At 40.0% G+C, this 19,713-nt stretch overlaps 1 protein-coding gene across 1 annotated transcript in view; it reads right to left on the bottom strand.

The window, feature by feature from the left end:
- Hdgfl3 (HDGF like 3) overlaps window positions 1–18,607 on the bottom strand; it is a 47,835-nt gene extending 29,228 nt beyond the window's left edge. Inside the window, exon 1 of the mRNA XM_059272174.1 lies at window positions 18,436–18,607. Coding sequence (XP_059128157.1) covers window positions 18,436–18,519 — 84 coding nt within the window. The 5' untranslated portion in view covers window positions 18,520–18,607. The remainder of the gene's footprint in view (window positions 1–18,435) is intronic.
- Window positions 18,608–19,713: the final 1,106 nt, after the last annotated feature.

Genomic DNA, 19,713 nt, shown 5'->3' with positions numbered 1-19,713 from the left:
AGAGTTCAATACTCTGTACCCAAATAAAACCAAAAAACTTTAATGCCATTTCTACCTCACTTCCACTCTGAGGTTACTAAAAGCTGAAGAATACGGCTACTAAGAATGTGGGGGAAATGGGTCCACAAGATAGGCATGGTCAGAAATATTACTTGAATCCTTTGCTACTGTAATAGGCCAGCATTCAGGAGGCATGTAGAAATTACTTTAGATAGGAAAAAACAGGCTGAAAGTAAAATGCAAAGTTTTTATCATTACACAGAATTCACTATATTTACTATTGATTTGTGTGTGTTTAACCAGATCTGACTTCAGGACTTTTCAGTAGCAGACCTCACTCAAGGAGGCAGAAGAAAGGCCAACATCATGTAAGTAGAGATAAAACATAGCTTCAACAGAGAAAGATGAGAAAACAAAGAAGTCATATCAGTTAAATTACACTTAACACCAACAGACATAAGCGAAAACTAACTAGGGTACATAAAGCATTTTATGAACAGTAGTTAGCAAAAGCACAGATATCCAACAAGCTGACAGGTATTATGTTATTTCCTTTTAAAATTAAAATCAATAACAATTTAAATATTTCTTCTCTAAAACCTAATAGTGTGTAAAAACCTCTTTGTCTACTGAGCAAACATGTTTAACAATAGAGGATATCAGATAATTGTGTTCACAATTTACACTCAACTGAGCACTGCTAGCTGTTTGTAGATTTAACTATTAAACTGTCCCAATGTTCATTATTAGTCTCATATTATTTAGTTTACATCCAAAATAAAGGTGCTGGTTAAAAATGGAAAGCAAAAGTAGCAAAGTGAACATGGAAAGAAACATTAGTGAAAAGCATAAAATAATAACAGTTCTGTATATTTCTCACATGTAAAAGTAAAATATTATGAATTGAACCTTGAGCAATGTATAGATTTTTTCATCTGAACCAACATTGAAAGGTTAATAAAAAGGGAGTAAGTACTTACACCAACTAGCACTTTATTTTTAAAATTAATTGCCCCTTAAGAGTGTTGTTTTGACTATCTGTTGGTTTCTTCTACATGTGTGCATCCATATTACACAAAAAGACATATGTAGCTGAAAGTTTCCCTGTGTCCCGCCCAGTCCATAGATGCTCAGACCCAAGTAAACACACAGAGGCTTATATTAATTAAAATGGCTTGGCCACTAGCTCAGGCTTACTACTGACTAGCTCTTACACCTAAACTCAGCCCATTTCTGTTAATCTAAATGTTGCCACGTGTTCTGTGACACACAGGTAAAGCCACAGAAAACCACTCTTTCCCCTCAGAAAACAGCCACCACTGTCTAAACAGATTTACCTGAGAGTTCACAAGTTCACAAGAAGATGGGAAGGTAAGCCTGTCTCTAAAAAGAAAAAGGATCTCCATGATCAAAGAGCTTCTGTGACATACCTGTAGCTGAATGTTTTCCTGTGTCCCACTTCTCACACATAGAGAGACAGAAGGAATTTATTTTTCTCTTCATTATGAAAATTCCTGAAACTGGCATAGACTAAGTGGCACAGATCCAATTAACTTAATGACTAATAATCCAATGATTATAAAACCTATACATTCACCTTTCCTTTAGAGATAGAATTGTACCTTGCTTTTCTGTACTTTTTGCCCTACCTTTACATACCAGTGCTTCAATCTCAATGAAATAGATTGCTAGGATTTGTTGGGTCATAGCTTATATATATATTTTCATTTTAATAGCTATTAGCAGACTTTTCAAAAGGGCTGCAGTAACTCCTATTTCCACCAAGGTATAAAAAGGAACTCCTTCCCCATCTTTGATAGCATTTGGGTGTTACTTTTCTTTTAAATTTGCATTTTCTGATTGATGGATAAGGTTAAACATCTTTTCATAGCTTTATTGGCCATTATAATTTGCTCTCCGGCAAACTGACTATTTATATTTCATTTCTCTACAGAATTTTTTTTTTATTATTCTCTGCCCTCTCTTACCCCCACATTTGTTATTATGTCTTTGGAGACATTTTATTCTTTTGAGTTCCAAGACACCTCCCTCTCTCCCTCCCTCTCTCTCTCTCTCTCTCTCTCTCTCTCTCTCTCTCTCTCTCACACACACACACACACACACACACACACACACACACACACATCTATCTCACCAACTACCTCGTCTCATGAGTCACCTGTATTTTCACTTACTATAGCTATTGGTGATCTTCATAGCTTTAAATGTCATCTATAAATTGATGAGTCTCATTTTGTAAATACCCAAATGCCAGAGCTTTCTGAGCCTAAGATCACATATAGAGGTTGTCCTAAAAAATTTGATCTTATGGCTTAACCTGCTGATTACTGCCTAAGTAAACAGCAATCACCATCTACACAGCTGTTTCCTACCAGACACTGGGAAGACACTCTTGATTGAATTTTCTTCAAAGGCAATACACCTCGGTCATCTCTAACTTCTTCTAATTATATTGCTAAGAAACATCGCCAAACTAGCTACTTCTTTCCAAGTCCACTGTTCTCCCCAGTCCTTGTTAAATCATCTAAGGCCCAAACTTTTACATGTCTCCTAAAAAGGCCCTTTCATTCAACATCCCTAATCCTTAACCTCCCCAACTGTGCACCTAGCTTCAATTCTTCAGTTCCTAAATATAAATCAGATTGTTGTTTGCCTCCTTGAAGACCCCTAATGACTTTTCACCACTGTAAATATTCTAACTAGATTATAGAACCCAAGATCCTACATAACAAGGCTTGTGTCTACCTTGCAAAACTCATCTCCTGTGTCTCATCACCTAAATGGGAATCTGCACAAGCCTTACTCATCTACTCGCTCTTTCTTGACTATTCCAACCTCACTGCTGCTTTTCCTTCAGGAGTTGTATGGATTTCTCCCACAGAATGATAAAATCTGCTCAGACATTCCATTTTCAGAATGGTCTTCCTTTGATCATGCGCGCGCACACACACACACACACACACACACCCTCTCCGACATCCTCATCTCCTCAGAATTACATCACAAGCACCCTTTTAAGCTTGCTTCATCTCCTGTTCGCTCATGGTTCCATTATATTACACATAATATTGCTTGTTGGCTTATCCACAAATCCCTTCTAAACTAAACATGTCACAAGAACAGAAACATTTTCCATACTGTTCAGTGTTTAATCCTAGCACCTGGGACAATGTCTAGTGTGATGGTTATTCTTGGTTGTCAACCTGACTACATCTGATCTGGTATCAACCAAGCAGCTGGGCACAACAGTAGATTTTCTTGATTGGATTATTTGAGGTGGGAAGGCCCACCCTAAATCTGGTCCACACCTTTTGGTAGCAACCCACATAAAAGGACATGGGAAGAAGGCTTTGCTTTTTGCCTGGTTATCCTCACTCTCACTGGCAAGTTCATCTACCATGCTGGTGAGACATTCCTTCACAAGTATTAGAACCTACTTCTTTGGGATTCCAAAACAGACTGGAGAACAGCAGCTATCTCTGATTCTTTGGGGACCCTAGCACCAGATTGGGACTGCTGAGACATCCTGTCTCATGGACTAACAACTTCTGGATCCTTGGCCTATTGAGGAATACCCATTATTGAATACTTGAACCACAGACTGTAAGCCACTCTAATGAATCATATATATATATATATATGTATATATATATATACACACACATATATACACACACACACACACATATATATATGCTATACATTCCTAGTCTTCTAGAGGTGGGGATATATGTGCTATGGAAATTATAGATGCTGAATCAGAAAGCATGTAACATTCAATTTCACAATATAAACTGTATTCCAAAGTGCTGGACCATTATATAATCCATCAGTCACACCATCACCAATATATGATATTTGCAAATTTCTTTATTTCTGGCGTTCCCATAATATTAATCTGTAATTCTGTCAGCACTTTTCTTTTTTTTTTTTTTTTTTTTTTTTTTTTTTTTTTTTTTTTTTTTTTTTTGGTTTTTCGAGACAGGGTTTCTCTGTGTAGCTTTGCGCCTTTTCCTGGAACTCACTTGGTAGCCCAGGCTGGCCTCGAACTCACAGAGATCCGCCTGGCTCTGCCTCCCGAGTGCTGGGATTAAAGGCGTGCGCCACCACCGCCCGGCTAGCACTTTTCTTATAAGCATTATACTTATAGGCATTATGTATTTCTTCAATGAAATGGCTGTTTGTGTAGTTTTGTTCATTTTTCTATTGAGCTGCCCATCTTTATCTCCTTGATTCATTATATACACTAGAGCTTTATAGGTTCCATGTGTTGTGAGCATCCTTTCTGATTTGTGGTTTACCTCTGCAACTTCATTATGGAATTTTTTAAAAGCTGATTTTAATGAGCTCAAATTTACCAATCTTTCCTTTTACAGTTCATCTCCTCTATGTTCTTGTCATAAAATTCTTCCCTGCTCTTGAGACATAATGATGTTCTCAGACATCCTAAAAATCTCTTCACACTTTCATCTGACATTTGTATACGTGTAATAATAGATGTTTGGTTTTATGTAGATGCTGTGACAGCTAACTCATCTGGATATCTGATTTGATACTAATCTTGACTCAACTTGATTAGGATTAAAGATGCCCAGGCAGTGAGTAAAGCACTTCTTTGGGTGTGCTTGTGGGAGCACTATCAGAGGTGATTAGATTATGGGGTGTGCTTGTGGGAGCACTGTCAGAGATGATTAGATTATGAGGCTCTGACCCCATCAATGACTTGACTAGTCAGAGGTAACAGGATCGAGGAGGGTGAGGACTAGAGGTAGTGGGTAACTGGAGGCATGCCTTTGAAGGGTCTAACTTGGGCCCTGCCCATGTTGTTACTCTCTCCTGCTTCCAGGCTACAGTTAAGTAAGTAGAGTTCTGCTCTATCATGCCCTTTCTACTATGGTGCTCTGCTCCCTTCCGGCATAAAGGAGTGGAACCAGATGACCAAGGACTTAAACCCCTAAAGCCGTGAGCAAAAACAAATGCTCTTTAAACCGTTTCAGTTATTTGCCAAAAACGAAAACAAACAGCCCAGTACAATGCACACGACTAACTAAGCATGGCGTATTACTTTAAAACACTCCTGTCTGTAATCTCACCCTGTCACCTACTGTGGATGTCATTATCTGTGGACCAGTTTCTGCACTCACTTCTATGTTCTGCTATTTTATAAAGTTCCATCATCTTAATTCTTGTTCAGAAATGTTTTGTCTTGGCTGTTATTTTACATACATTTAAAATAATAGAAACAATAATAAACATAATTGAAACACACATAATATCAGCAAAAATTACAATTAGACTAAAATGCATTTAAAATAAATGTGCAGAAAATTATAGAGACATTTAAATGTCTAAATAAATAGAGAAGTAAACTACATTCATGGATAAGAAACCTCACTTATTATGTCCGTTCTTCCTATATTAACCCACAGAAAGAACTTGAATCCAATTAAAATCCAAAAATCCCAACACAGTTCACTGATTGGAAATATTCAGAATTATAAGTCTAAGACTTTAACAACAACATGTTACCTAGTTCTAAACGCACAACTTTCTTTTAAAGGAAGTCTAGAGCTTTTTCTTGAATTATCTGCTTTGTCTTTTGGAATTCATGTTTCAGAAAGTTCACTTTCCCACAGTATACTTCATTAATTATTATTTTCTCTCTAATGATTTATTTTTGTTCTGGTTATTTCCCCCCAGGTCCCGCTTCTGTTTGGCTAGTTTATTTTCTGTAGCACTGATTCTACAAGCTGTCTGGGTGTTTATAGACTCCACTCTGGCTTTCCTTATTTTGTGTCATCATTGTTAACATGCTATTTTCCTCACTGAGAAAACCATTTGAAGGAGCATGGACTGGGATGAAGAGAAAGCATAACACAAAGGACACAGAGCCTCTGGGCAAGGAAGAAATAACGCAGAGACCAATGAGAGAGACACTGTATCATTTCAAATTTAGAACTGTAGCAATTATCTTACATTCTTCTGAAAACAGGGACATATGCACTGATGATACTAGACAAATGGCAAAAATCACACATTTCATAATCTATCAAATATCTCAAAAATTTAATCTACAGCAGTAATAATACCACTCTAAGGACTTAATACATCCTTCTGTAAAGTATTTCTTTTTTAGGGCAAAATATAAAGTAGTTTTGTTGTCTTTCAAAAAGTTTCAACACAAATGTAAACAAATCAAAACAAAATAAGAAACTATTTTGATGGTCATGTGCTCCTGACAGGGAAAGTAAGCAGAAGGAAGAAATTATCAATGTATGCTATAGTTTTAAAATCACACAATTATAAGTATTTTGATTAGGAAGCTAATGTTATTTTTGATGTAGTAATATAATTGCTAATAAAATAAGGGGTGTGTGAGGTTCAATGAGCTAACCGAATAAACCCTTTCTTCCCCAACTTGCTTGTGGTCAGGGTGTTTCATCACAGCAATGGTTAACCCTGATTAAGACATACTTCATCACAACCTTTTCCCTCTGGTTTTTGGAGAGTAAGTGGCCATACCTATTCTCCTGGACCTACCTCACTAGTTCTTCACTCATACAAAGGATCATTCTTTGGTTTTTGAAAGTAAAGGAAATTCTGACACAACATGGATGAATCTGGAGGACATTATGTTAAGTAAAATAAACCAGTCATGGAAACATATATAATGTATAATTCTACTTATATGAGATGCCTAGACAAATAACATACAGAGAGACAGAATGTACAACGGTGTTTGCCAGGGGTTAGAAGGCAGGAAACGGAGAGTTACTGTTTAATGGACATTGTGTTTCAGTTTTACAGGAGGAAATAAGTTCTAGAGATAGATGGGAGGTGATATTACATTACTAACTAATGTACACTGTGCACAGTTATTAAGCTGGTATATGCTTCATTAACAAGGAGCTGATACAGGAAGACTAAAAGTTCTAGGCCAGCCTGAGCTACATAAGAAACATTAAGTATTAAATTTTCTATCAAACACTGTAAAACTTGTGTTTTGGACAAGGAATCCAAGTCTTTTTATCTCCCCCAGACTTTAACGCAAATTTTAAAGTCACTCCCACCAGGTAAAACCTTTGTTTATACAAAGTCTCTGCTGCATTCTCTGAACTTAAATGAATTAAGTGGCACACCTCAGCCAGCTTTTCTTCATTTCCTTTCTGCGGATTCTTTTAAACCCAGCCAATCCATAAAAGACTGTGAGACTGGCCCCAGCCAATGGGGGAAAGCCACAGACAGCACCTGCAGTAGAATCAAATCCAAGCGCACTCCTGCTACCCCTTGCTCTCCTGCTTGGGTGAGCTGCACACCCTTTTGATTATGAGTCCAGTTCTGCCCTGTTGAGACACTTCAGTTGGAATGGTGGTCTTTTTCTTTGCAACCTGGGACATAGCTCTAATAATAGCAAAATCCCTGCCCGAAACAAACAAGATAGAGTTAAGATGGTTTTCTGGTATGCGTATTATACCATAACTTAAAAAACCACAATTACAACAAGCACATAAATAGTTCACTCCAAGTCTGAGTTATCTTTTTTCCATAAACTTTTCATTTTCTTAAGTAATGGTTCATGATATTTAAAATTTTATTTAAAATAGTTATATGTGTGTATGTATGTGTGTTGTGTGCCAGCTAGGTGTTAAAATAGTTGTGTGTGTATGTGTGTGTGTGTATGTGTGTTGTGTGCCAGCTAGGTGTGTGTGTGTTGCCAAGGAGGCCAAAAGCAGATGTCAGATCTCCTAGAACTGGAGTTACAGGTAGTTATGACCCACCCAATGTGGGTACTGGGAACCAAATTTGAATCCTCTAGAAGACCAAGCATTCTTAACCATCTCTCCAGGCCAAGTCATGATTTCTAATTGTCAAAACCAGAGTGATTTCCTTATTTACTTTCACTTCTTCCTTTACGTTATACAAGTGAATAAAGAGCACCAATTTTAGCAAAGCACTTTCTATTAACTGACTGGGATTCTAGGCAACTTAGTTGGTTGCCTAGATTAATACATTTAAATTTTTCTCATCTTCAAAATAATAACACTGGAAGTTATCTTAAATGTACATTTCAGCCATTTTCCTTTTGAGTACTGCCTGCAGGAAGGGAAGAAGCAAGAGAACAAAATGTCAAAGTAGGCTCATTCAGGATTTAGTGATCTCTCTCTAGGGCCTTTATTTAAATGCCATTTTATTGAAGGGGTTTCCTCTGAATATTCTATGTAACACAGAAACATCTTCTCTGCACTCCGCATACCTGGTAGCACATATCATCTCTCCTCAGCTATTCAAGTAATGCCTGAAGACAGAGTCTTTGCCAGATTCCAAATGTATAAACCCTGCCTTCAGACCAGTGCCTGGAGTGTAGACACTCAATTAATAGCAGCTGGATGAAAAGAGGAATAAACTTGCATTGCCAGAGTTTAAAGCACACAATTTACTGGGTAGTTTAAGCACGGGAGATAGGATTTCAGTATATCAATTACTATAATTTGGCAACTTGGAGGAGATACTTAGAATCTCTCTAGACTTTAGTTTTTTTCCACCTGTAAAAGGATGGATAATAATATTTATTATATAGGGCTTCCGTGCTGATTAATGGCACACAAATACGATAGAAATGCTCCGAAATTTCTCCTTTAAACATGGTTTTCCCTCTCACATTTACTTAGGTCGTGTGTGAGTGCTCTAGCGCTTATGGAGGTAAGACAGTAACTTTTGGACGTGGGTTCTCTTCTTCCACAGTCTGTATTCCACAAACTTGCCTCGTAGACCTGTTAGTTTTGTGAACATAACAGTCCTCATCCTTAGTCACAGAGGGTCCGACACTTGAACAGTTTAGCACTATAAACCCAAGCAAACTTCACAGCCTCAATATCAGTCAGGGAACATTATATAGTCAGACTGTAAATAAAGACGCGATTAGCAAATACATGGTGCTTATTACCCTCAACAAGTCATATACATGAAACTATAATAGCTTCAAGGTAGTTATAGATATATCAGCACTCGGGAGGCAGAGCCAGGCGGATCTCTGTGAGTTTGAGGCCAGCCTGGGCTACCAAGTGAGTCCCAGGAGAGGCGCAAAGCTACACAGAGAAACCCTGTCTTGAAAAACAAAACAAAAACAAAATTAGAAGGAAGGTGAATGTAGAAAAGTTTCAGCCTGTTTTAAAGCTTTGTGAAAACAAGGAATATATAGGTCTGGATGACTAAAGTTTCTAACAGACTATCACTTTCATTTCTTATACTCTATGACTTTCATGTAAGACTGTAGCTCTATCAAAATACAAAGTTCAGAAATGTGAGTAAATCATCATTATTTCTAAAACCCAACAATTACTCCATATAAACACATATAATACACAATAGATTAACTTCCTTTGGTCTAACAGACCAAAACCATGCTTTTAAATCAGTAAAAACTGATTTACTGGTAGTCAACCTAATTTTACATCATATTACATATAAAACTATCAGGCTGCATCACATGTAGAAGAACTATGGTTTGGTTAAAAAAAATTCTGGTGTGTGTGCTGGGCATTAGTATTTATTTTTTACTGTTGAATATAGCAAAAGCAAACAAAACAAAAAACTGCCATGTAAATCAACAATTACTTATTTTTCAGAGTCTAAATCTTCAAAACTAGTGAGTTAATCTTCATATAGGAGTCCAATGAAGTAGAAAGTTTTACTTTGAAAACAGCTGGTCTCATACTGAAAATCTACCAAAGATAGGTAGAGACAAAATTTGTTTACAATCCATTTAATATGTGAATTCAAAAAACTCCCTGAAAATTTATAATACTGCTCCCTCTAGATATGCACTTCCCCTAAAATTAAAGATGTCATTAGTACAAAGTTCTAGTTTGTACTAGTTTGATTCTAGTTCTTCAGACTCAAAAAAGGAGAGTTCTAAAGCTGAGTTATTTTCTGACATTTCTGCCTACATAATTTTTCCAATCTTCTGTGAAACTTATTTTTATATGTGTTAACCACTACTGGATCTTTTTAACAGCTTTACTCTTAAGCATATTTTCCATTAGAAACTCATTACTGTGTTATCAAGAATTTTCTACTGCCCATACAAGAAACATTGTCGCTACCACTGACTGTACCATCCTGTGGAAACTGGACAGCTCCACTTCTGGGTAGTCTTAAACTATTATGAGAATTTTCCTGAAGCTTGAGCCCCAGTGATCAAACAGGAAGGTTAATTTATTCACTGACCCATTTGCACATCAGCATAGTCATAGATCCCGCCCCCCAAATTCTGAAGCCACGTGGAATCTCTAGAAATGGTTCATTACACTTGGGGATCTTACAATGGAAAGTCCCCACAATTCCCAGAAGATAATGCCAAAATGACATTATAAAACTACAAGGAAAATGATGAGAAAGTACACCCACCAAGCCATGCAAGCATTTACTGAGGTTTTTACTAGGTTTCTTGCATTATGTAAGTAGAGCTGGGTGCTTTTGGAGGTACCTGAATAGCCACTTAGTATTTCTTTCATGCATAGTTTAGTAGGGAATCCCTAGGAAAGGGATTTGAGAAATTATCATCCTTCTTACTCTAAAGGTATGCTCAACCTGACAGACTTGAACAGCAGGAGAGTAAAAGGCTTGTCTTTTACCCCATCTGATGTCTGGAGAGTACCTGTTCTCTTTTATACATACAGATTTTAAATCCTTTACACAAGTCAATAATACTATGCAATTAACTCAGATTTGATTTTAATAGTTCTCTGATTTCTCTAGATGCACAACTACTATCTTATTTTATATTCCCTTGAATCAAAGGGCTTTTAAAGAGACAGACTAGAGAAATACAATATAAACCACTATAGTAATTGTTCTCTGATTTAAGATTGCCAGTTTTATAGATGCAGGACATATTGTCAGATGTTTCTTTAGTCCTTTCATCTAATCTAATGTCACACTTTATAAATTCTTGAGGCATTCTTAGTGGTAAGGGATTAAGATAAATGGTAGAGTGTTCGCTTAGGAATCCTGAGGCCCTGGGTTTGATTCCCAGCACTCTATAACAGAGCATGGTAATTCCTAGCACTCAGAGGGTATACACTAAAAGATCAGAAGTTTAAGGATATTCATTATTTCAAACTGGATTTGAGGTCAGCCTGGGAATAATGAGACTCTGTTTTAAAATAAGAACAAAAATATGATATTTATTAATTGTTAATCTTGAATGTATTTCTTAAACTAAAGTTTTGGGAATAAAAAAAATTATTATATTTACCTTACCATATTATCAAGATATATATGTAATATATACACTCTCAGAGATAATCAATCTAATCATAATTAAATAACTTAATTATAAATGTGTACATGTAAGCTGACAAATTTATTTATTTATTGGTGCTGAAGATAGAACCTAGAACTTTAGGCATGCTACACGATCTTAAAAAGTCGAGTCATTTACTTTTAGTGACCAGGAAGAAAACAGGTATTCTTTTTCTTAGCCAGTAAACATGTGGGAGCCAAAACTTCTCTGCTAAAGCAATTCTAGCAATATAAATCCAAAGCTCTAAAATGCATACATGCTCCATGACTCAAAAATATGATTTCTAGAGAATCATCAAGAAAATAACTAATGATCTAGCAAAAAGAATGTTTCTAAGTCTTGTTCTATAGTTATAAATTGGAATAACCTATGTCATATAACAGGAACTATTATAATTTATAACCATAGTAAGTGCATATTCACATTGGTTATAACTAGGTACAGTGATATTAATCTTTCTATAATGAATATTATTCATACAATACAACTTTTTACTCAAGAGAAATTAGTATCTACAACATGAAATTCAATCCATTTTTTACAAGTTGATAATAGTTCAAGTAATGTATAGTATTGTCAACTGTATTAGAGAAAAGACCACTAGTGACTTGCAAGAGTCCTTTATAAGTGGCACTTCTATTTTACCTATCGTGAGGACCATTGGTATTTTATAAAAGCCTCTTGGTGTTTATAAAATACAAGCCTCACAGTGGTAGCACACACCTTTAATCCCAGCATTTGGGAGGCAGAGGCAGGCAGATCTCTATGAGTTTGAAGCCAGCCTGGTCTAATTAGATTCATAAACTAAACTAGCCTAAATTATTTTCATTCTTTTTTGTCAGTTTTGTTTTTTGAGACAGGGTTCCTCTGTGTAGCTCGCTGTCCTGGAACTCACTCTGTAGACCAGGCTAGCTTCAAACCTACAGATATCCGCGTGCCTCTGCTTCCTGAGAGCTGGAATTAAGGCGTGAACCACCCCCACCAGGTTTCATTTTCACATTCTTACTCGTAATTTCTTTACCTATTTCACTAGTGACAGGTGACAACCTGGAGACCATGTTTTCAGTTGCAGGGCTTGAAGTGATCAGAAAGGCATTTTGTCATGGCCTATACCAATAACCACATCAAACAGACCAGGTTCTGATCTGACCTTCGGATACTCTCAATAATAGAAAACTTTCTCCTGTTTACTAGCTTATATTGCTTTAATACTAGAGAACATTTCCAATAAAGTTATATATAATTCTAAACTATCAATCTTCTTACAAAAGAATCATAAACAATATCTTATAGTGGAGATTTCATGACAGAATTAATGCACAGATTGGTATTAAAAATTTAAGTTGCCTATTTGCTCTCAGTTTATGTAAAAGAAATGAGACAGTCCGCCTGTTTCTTGGCAAGGTCAATGCAGCCCCGGAGGAAAAGGCTTAGAGAGCCTGTGCTATTCTCTACCTGAAGACAACTTCTCTGGACGCATACCAAAGTAGTGAACATTATGGATATCTTACTTTATGTTGAGATTGGAAAGAACTTAAATTCTTGAAAAAAATGTGGCCTGCTTTCCAGAAATAAAGTCTTATATTCTAGTACTTTATTGCCAAAGGCAAACAAACAAATATATGAACACTACCACCTGGACAGTGCTATAGTGAAGAAACTCAATTGTTCCAAAATGTTTACATTAATAAAGATTATAAAAATACTTTATATTTATGCTTTTTATGTGCCACAGATTTAATCTAAACTTTAAATTGTACCTAGCATTGTGCCTCACACAAAACAAAATCTCAGCAAGAGTTCAGCACTTCAAGCAATATAGGAGGGTAAGGTAAAATGCTTTATTGTAAAGTTCTCTCAAGTGAGAGAGGCCGAGACAGATCCAAAACGATCAAATGTGACTGAGTAAGTAAGGAACAGAAAGACAAATGCAGGCAAACAAATGACCCTGAACTCAGAACTCAAAGGAGACCTACGAGAAAGTTCTAGAGTAGCAAATGCAATCGGTTTTCCTCTTTGTCTTCAGTGCCTAGAGATGCAACCCAGGGTTTCTCATTGCTAAGTGAGCATGATCCCTGAGCTAAATCTCTAGCAGCAAAAGGAAAGCAAAACACTGAAATCTAAAAATGGGGAGATCTAATCCATGAAGCCTATAGGATCAGCTGTGTGAGAGGGGGTGCATTACCACATACTGCTCCAAAACTTGTTTCTAAAAACTAAGATAGAACTCCATTACAGAGCACAAATCGTAAGTGTGCAACTTGACAAGCTTTTCCGTGAGCACCCGCTTATCCAATACCAAGAGATGAAGACACGGAACAACTGCAGCGCTTCTTCGCCCTGCATGCTGGTCACCACGCTCAGCTCCGCTTGTTCCTGGACACCGTAGAAACAGATGTAAACTCATACACTGTCATGTCTGGCTTCTTTCCCTCAACTTTACTTTTATAGTGTGGGTATCAGTAACACATGACAGAGTTGTCTACTTATTCTCCTGTGAGGGGACATTTGGTTGTTTCTATTAGTCTATTATGAATAAATCACTTTGTATGGACACTTTTCTTCAGATCTTTTGGTGGACACTTATTTTTTTCTTGGTTCTATGATGACAGACTGCTAGGCCACAAAGTAGGTTTGTGTTCAATTTCAGTAGACAGGGCCAGATTTTGAAAATGACTACATCAATTACTTATGAAGAGTGTTGGAGAGTTCACATAAAAATATATTGAAACTTTGAGGCTGGGGGTGGGGGCTTGCTATGTTACCCAGACTGGCCTTGAACTTCTGGACTCAAGCCATCTTCCTGTGTTGGCCTCCTGAGTAGTGGGACTAAAGGTACGGGCTAATATGCCTGGAAATAACTTGGGGGAGGGGAGAGGAACCAGGGATTAAATTCAGGGCCTCATGCATACAAAGGACATGATTTACTACTGAAGTGATATATCAAGTTTTTCAATTTAAAAAGCTCTGGAATTGAAGCACAACGGCTTTGAGGCTATTCTCCGAACTGGATAACAAAGTGCTCAAAACTCACACACAAGGTGAATGGGGAATGTGGGAAGAAAAGACTTTTCTATCCGAATCTTTTATTCTTTTATCTAAAAAGTCAATTTCACTATCATTTAATATAAGAATTGACATTAATGCCCTTGTCTTAGGCTTACTGTGACTTACTGCCATTTGGGAGAGCTTGGTTGAACAGAATTAAGGAATATTTAATTCACCTAGCTTTCACCAAACAGACAAATGACTAAAGAAGTTCTACACAGGTAATAGTAATGAATACAAGCACACAACTTTACAAAATGACCCAACTGGCATGTGTAATCTAAAAAACAAAACCAAACCTCTTTAGATGATTAAAAGCTATGGCCTCCTGATCAATTAGGTCTCACAAGGCACAGGCCAAAAACATTCAAAAAACTACGGCTTAAAAAGATGGATTTAATACATTACTGTTAATATCTTGACAATAAAAGATTTGAACCATAAAGTATCCTTATCTCATGGTCATCACCTTTGGATAATTTTTATGTCTATTTTATAATGTACATAGTAGTAGTATAAAATAAGAGGCATACATAATTTTAAGGTAAATTTACACATATTAGAAATGCATGCTGAAATTTTACCAACAGGATATTCAATCAATGGAGTTCAGATCCTTCTTTATTTAGTGCATGTGTTTTTTTTCTTTAGTATTAGGCTAGGAAATCTTTATGCACAGATGGACTTCTAGTTTTTAAAGCTATATACAACAGTCCACAGAAATATCTAGCTGCCTTAATGTTAAAATGACACAGGCAAACATTAGGAAAGAAGGGAAGAAGACAGGAACTAGCCAGGAAGAGACACAAGAGAAATTTCCTAGTTACTGGTACTAGTCTACATCTTGGTAGGTATTTTTTATTGTATCTGTATATATATTAGTCAAATTCAGTCAATGTACATTTAAGTTTCCTTCTATGTAAATTTTACCACATAAGGAAAAAAAGAAAGATTCATTAAATATGCTGACCTATAGTTAATGACAAGCATATTTAATTAATTATAATATACATTATAATATACATTATAATATAAATTATAATCATGTCTATAACTTACTTTGAAGTATATCAAATTAAGATAGACTGCTGTATGGATGGAAGGATTGATATGTGAACAGGTATGTGATGAATACAGTATAATTAATAAAAATCTAAGTGAAAGATATATGTATGCTCACTGAATAATTGAACATCTCTTTGATTTTCATGGTAAAATACTGAAGAGCTGAAAACTGACAGACATTAACTTAAAATGGCATAATGGTACAATGTAAGTTATAAATTTATAATGGAAAAAGTAGGAATATTCAAGCACATTGCTTTGGGAAACAGCAGTATTTTATCCTCAGGGTATGTTTCAAAATTCACAGTGGATGTCGGTAGTGGGGACAGTACCATTGCCTATAAACACTTTTATTTTTTCTTGAAATACACATAACTATGAAAAAGTTAAACTTATAAATTAGGTAAAGAGATTAACAACAAAGAATAATTAAAACAATATATTGTAATAAGTTATTTGAATGTGGTCTTTCCCTGTCTCCCAAAATACTGTATAGCACTGCACTCTACTTTTGAACTGTGGAAAATGAAAGCACTGATAAAGGAGACTAATAAACTCTTTATGTAGTGAGAATTATCTATTTTACAGACTACTAAGTTGAAATTCAGAAAGATTACAGAAGTATGGCCAGACCACTAAGTGTCAAGGCCAGGCAGGAATGGAATCCAACTTTTCCAAGTCTTGGGTCCTCTTGACTCATATTTCTCACAAGGTGCCTCCTTGAACCAAACATCTTCCTCACAAGCAAGGGAACTGTTCTTCCATTTCTGGACGGACCAGCTCTGACTTTTCAGAAGCTCCTCCCTAGGGTATCAAGCTTCTCTTCCCACGGTAAGTGTGAGAGTCTCTGGAGCCTCACATATTGCAGTCCCCACATGACTACATTTTATATAAAGTGAAAGTACTGGAAATATGAATAAGATTCGTTTTCCAGTTAGTATTTTTAAATATCAACTGACAAAATTATAAGCACGTATAACATGAGGGATAATGCTGCATAAAACTGAGATGAGCACATGTTTTACCAAGCATCTGTAATCAAGAGTAGGACCTCAAAATATCTTTTTCTCCTCACCTTTACCTTTCCTCAGAATGCAAAATGTTGCTCATTATAAAATAATTTTCATAACCTTAGAACCTTTCCTTAAAGTTAAATGTGAACACACAGAGACTTTTCTTCCATGCATCATTTTAAATCTGAAAACCTAATGGGCTTGTGCTTTCTCATTTCCTTTTCTATCTTGGTTTGGGATTCTATCTTCCAGGAATTTTTTTGTACAAGTAGATACACTTTTGTAGCACAGAATTACCACAGGTGGACAACCTGTGAGAGCAGCATGTTAATGAGATTGTTTTTAAGCATTTTCTTTTGGACCATCGGAAGATACTTTTCAAAGGCAGGATTGTAAGGAATGGCTGTGGCCTTTCACTTTTGAGTATGCACACACAACCTCACAGCTGTATTATTTCTTACTTGACAAATACACACAGGGACTCCCTAAAAGACTCCTAAAGTCACACATCTTCCCCTTGTAAGTATTATATACTGTTTTGTAGCATCGAAAACAAAACAACCAGTAATTCTACACTGAAAACCTCGCCTTGTTTAAGGACCTGGGGTTCGTGCATGAAGAACTTTTCACAGCCTAATGGAGTCTGAGTGAGACAGATTTTTTTTTTTTTTCCTTCTTGATGCCTGAGGTTGTTAGTGTTGGAAGGAATCTGGAGATGGTTGTTTTATAGCGGTAGAAATGGATGTGCATGCAGTTCAAATGATTAGTTCCTAGCAGTGCCTAAACCACACACCAGATCCCCTCAATTCCCAGCCCAGTGTCCTTTCCATTTTAAAATCATGCCCAAACAAACGTTTAAAAATATGGTTATGTCCATCCATTACCTCAACTCCACTAAATTCCAGCCTGCCCCTCCTGATGTCACTTCCTCTTGTGAATGAGTGTTTTCCCCTTGGTCTTGTTATCTTCATTACCACACAGCACTTGAATTCACACTCTGTCAGCTTTTCCATGGGCTGTGTTTGTTCCTCCATGATACCAACACTGTCTCCAAAATGCCTCGACTATCCCTAAACTACATCTATTTCAGGCAGTCAACTGCCAACTATCACAAAATCAGAGGTAAAAGTGATTTATTTTTTCAAACATAAAGCGCGCACACACCGGGTAGTGCTTCTTCCTCAGTCAAGGGAGTGTAAGGAAAATGCCGAACGCCAGGTATTCAATGCAGATGCTTTCTAGAGAAAACCCAGCGACAGCCTCGCAATTTAGGAACAGAGCTACCGCGAGCTGTGGTTCGAGGCCAAGAAGGTGGTTCGGAAACTGACCTAAAACCAACATGGAGGTGAAAAGGCACAAGGAGCTTCCTGAAGTCCTCAGCCCGAGACACGGCTATCTGGTGTCAGTTTCTAAGAACGAGGGGGCACCAGGGAGGCACCCGGACAACGCGAGGGCATCGCGCTCGGGGGAAACTCAACAAGTCTGGAAGGGGAAGGAGGATGCACTGAGCTGGAAGATGCTGCCACGAGGCTCGCGCTGGCCTCGGCACGACCACGAACCCTTTCCGGGACTGACCTCCCCCACGGGCTCTCGCCGGCTGGGGGGGGGGGGCAGCCTTGGGCTCTCCTACCTGCCTCGACGTTCGCCCGGGACCAGGGGGGGTCTACCCGGGACCGTGCTGGGGAGCCGGCGCCTGCACCCCGGGCCCGCTTCCCTTCCCGGTCGGGCCGGACCCGCCTTCGAAAGTGGGCGTCAGGATGGCCGCCGGGCGGGCGGGCGGCCGGGCGAGGGCGCCGCCGGAACCCTGGCCTGGGACCCCGAGCCCGGCGGGCAGCGCGGCTCGCGGCTGAGCCCAGGATGCAGCCGGCCGTGCGGCGGGCTCGCGCCGAGGTGCTGGGGAAAGGGGGCGGGCGCGCCATCATGAAGGGAAAATGGTGGGCGGGCGGGCCCGCGGCGCGCCGCCGCCGCCGCCGCCGTACTCACCCGGGCGGGCCAGTGCGGGTAGCCCTTCATCTTGGCGAACACCAGGTCTCCCGCTTTGTACTCGCGGGGCCGCGGACGCGCCATCCCGGTCGTTCCCCTGCCCGCTCGTCCTTGGTCGCCGCGAAGATGCCGGGGAGGCCGCCCGCCCCCCTCCACGCCCCGCGCCCCGCGCGCGGGGCCGACGGGCACCGCGCCGCGCTCTTCCCCCGCGGGCCTCGAGCGGCCGCTCCGACGAGAGGAAGCGGCGAGGCAGCGGCCGAGGCGAGCGGTGTCTCTGCGTGTGTGTGTGTGTGTGTGTGTGTGTGTGTGTATGGGGTGGGGGGAGACCCGCAGGCCCCGGCAGATCCCCGCCCGGCTGCGGGGGAGGGGAGCACGCGTCCGGCCGCACCGAGTCCTGCTGCTGCCGCCGCCGCCGCCGCCGCTGCTACCGCCGCCGCCGCGTGCAGCTCCTAGGAGCCGCGTCGCCGCTTCCCCGCCGAGCTCTCTGGGTGCCGTGCGAGCTCCGGGCCTCGCGCCTCCTCCGAATTCCTCCTCGGGCAGCGACCGCAAACACGATCTTATTATTGTTCTCGCGCGCGCTCAGCATCCCCCCCCCCTCCCGCCCTCGCCCGCCCCGCTTCCCTCCCCTTGCGCGCCGGCCGGTTAATTCCTAGGTGCACGGCCGGCTTTCGCGGAGAAACCGCGCGCGCCGCCCCGGCTGGCTCGGCGGGCTGCTGGTGGGCGCGTCCTCCCGCAGCAGCGAAGCCGGTGCCCGGCGGGTAGGAGCGCCTACTCCGAGGACGCCCGCCGCCTGCTCTCTTTTGTTCTTGGCCGGGAGCTGCCTGGCGTAGCCCAGCCAATCACTACCCGGCCGCCCCTCTTCCCTCCTGCCCGCGCCCACCCCCCACGGACTGCAACCCTCCCCCCCCCCTTCGCGGCTGCCCCCCACCCACGGGCCACTTCTGCGGGTGCTGTCTGGTGAGTGGTGGGGGTGGAGGGGACAAAGGCGCCCCAGGCATGGGGATGGCCGCGCAGGGGACTCTCCGCCTGGTCACTAGGCTGCTGGAAAGAGCTGGCGACCTCCCTAAGGTTTTTGCCCCAGGTCTGCCTTACAATGCAGTGTGAGCCACCTAGGGCGAGCTGCTTCACTGGTGTCAAGGCCAGTCCTCACCGACAGGATGGCACAGTCGGGTTTTGAACATGGACCTGTGGTCCAATGCCTGTAGCCGTTATTTGCTTCTCTATGTGGGGGCTTCATAGGCCAGCAGTTGGGGGAAAAGGACTTAGCCTGACAAGTCA

This window comes from Peromyscus eremicus, chromosome 1, assembly GCF_949786415.1.
Source record: "Peromyscus eremicus chromosome 1, PerEre_H2_v1, whole genome shotgun sequence".
Classification (NCBI taxonomy): Eukaryota; Metazoa; Chordata; class Mammalia; order Rodentia; family Cricetidae; genus Peromyscus; species Peromyscus eremicus.
This window is presented reverse-complemented; position numbering and strand designations above follow the sequence as displayed.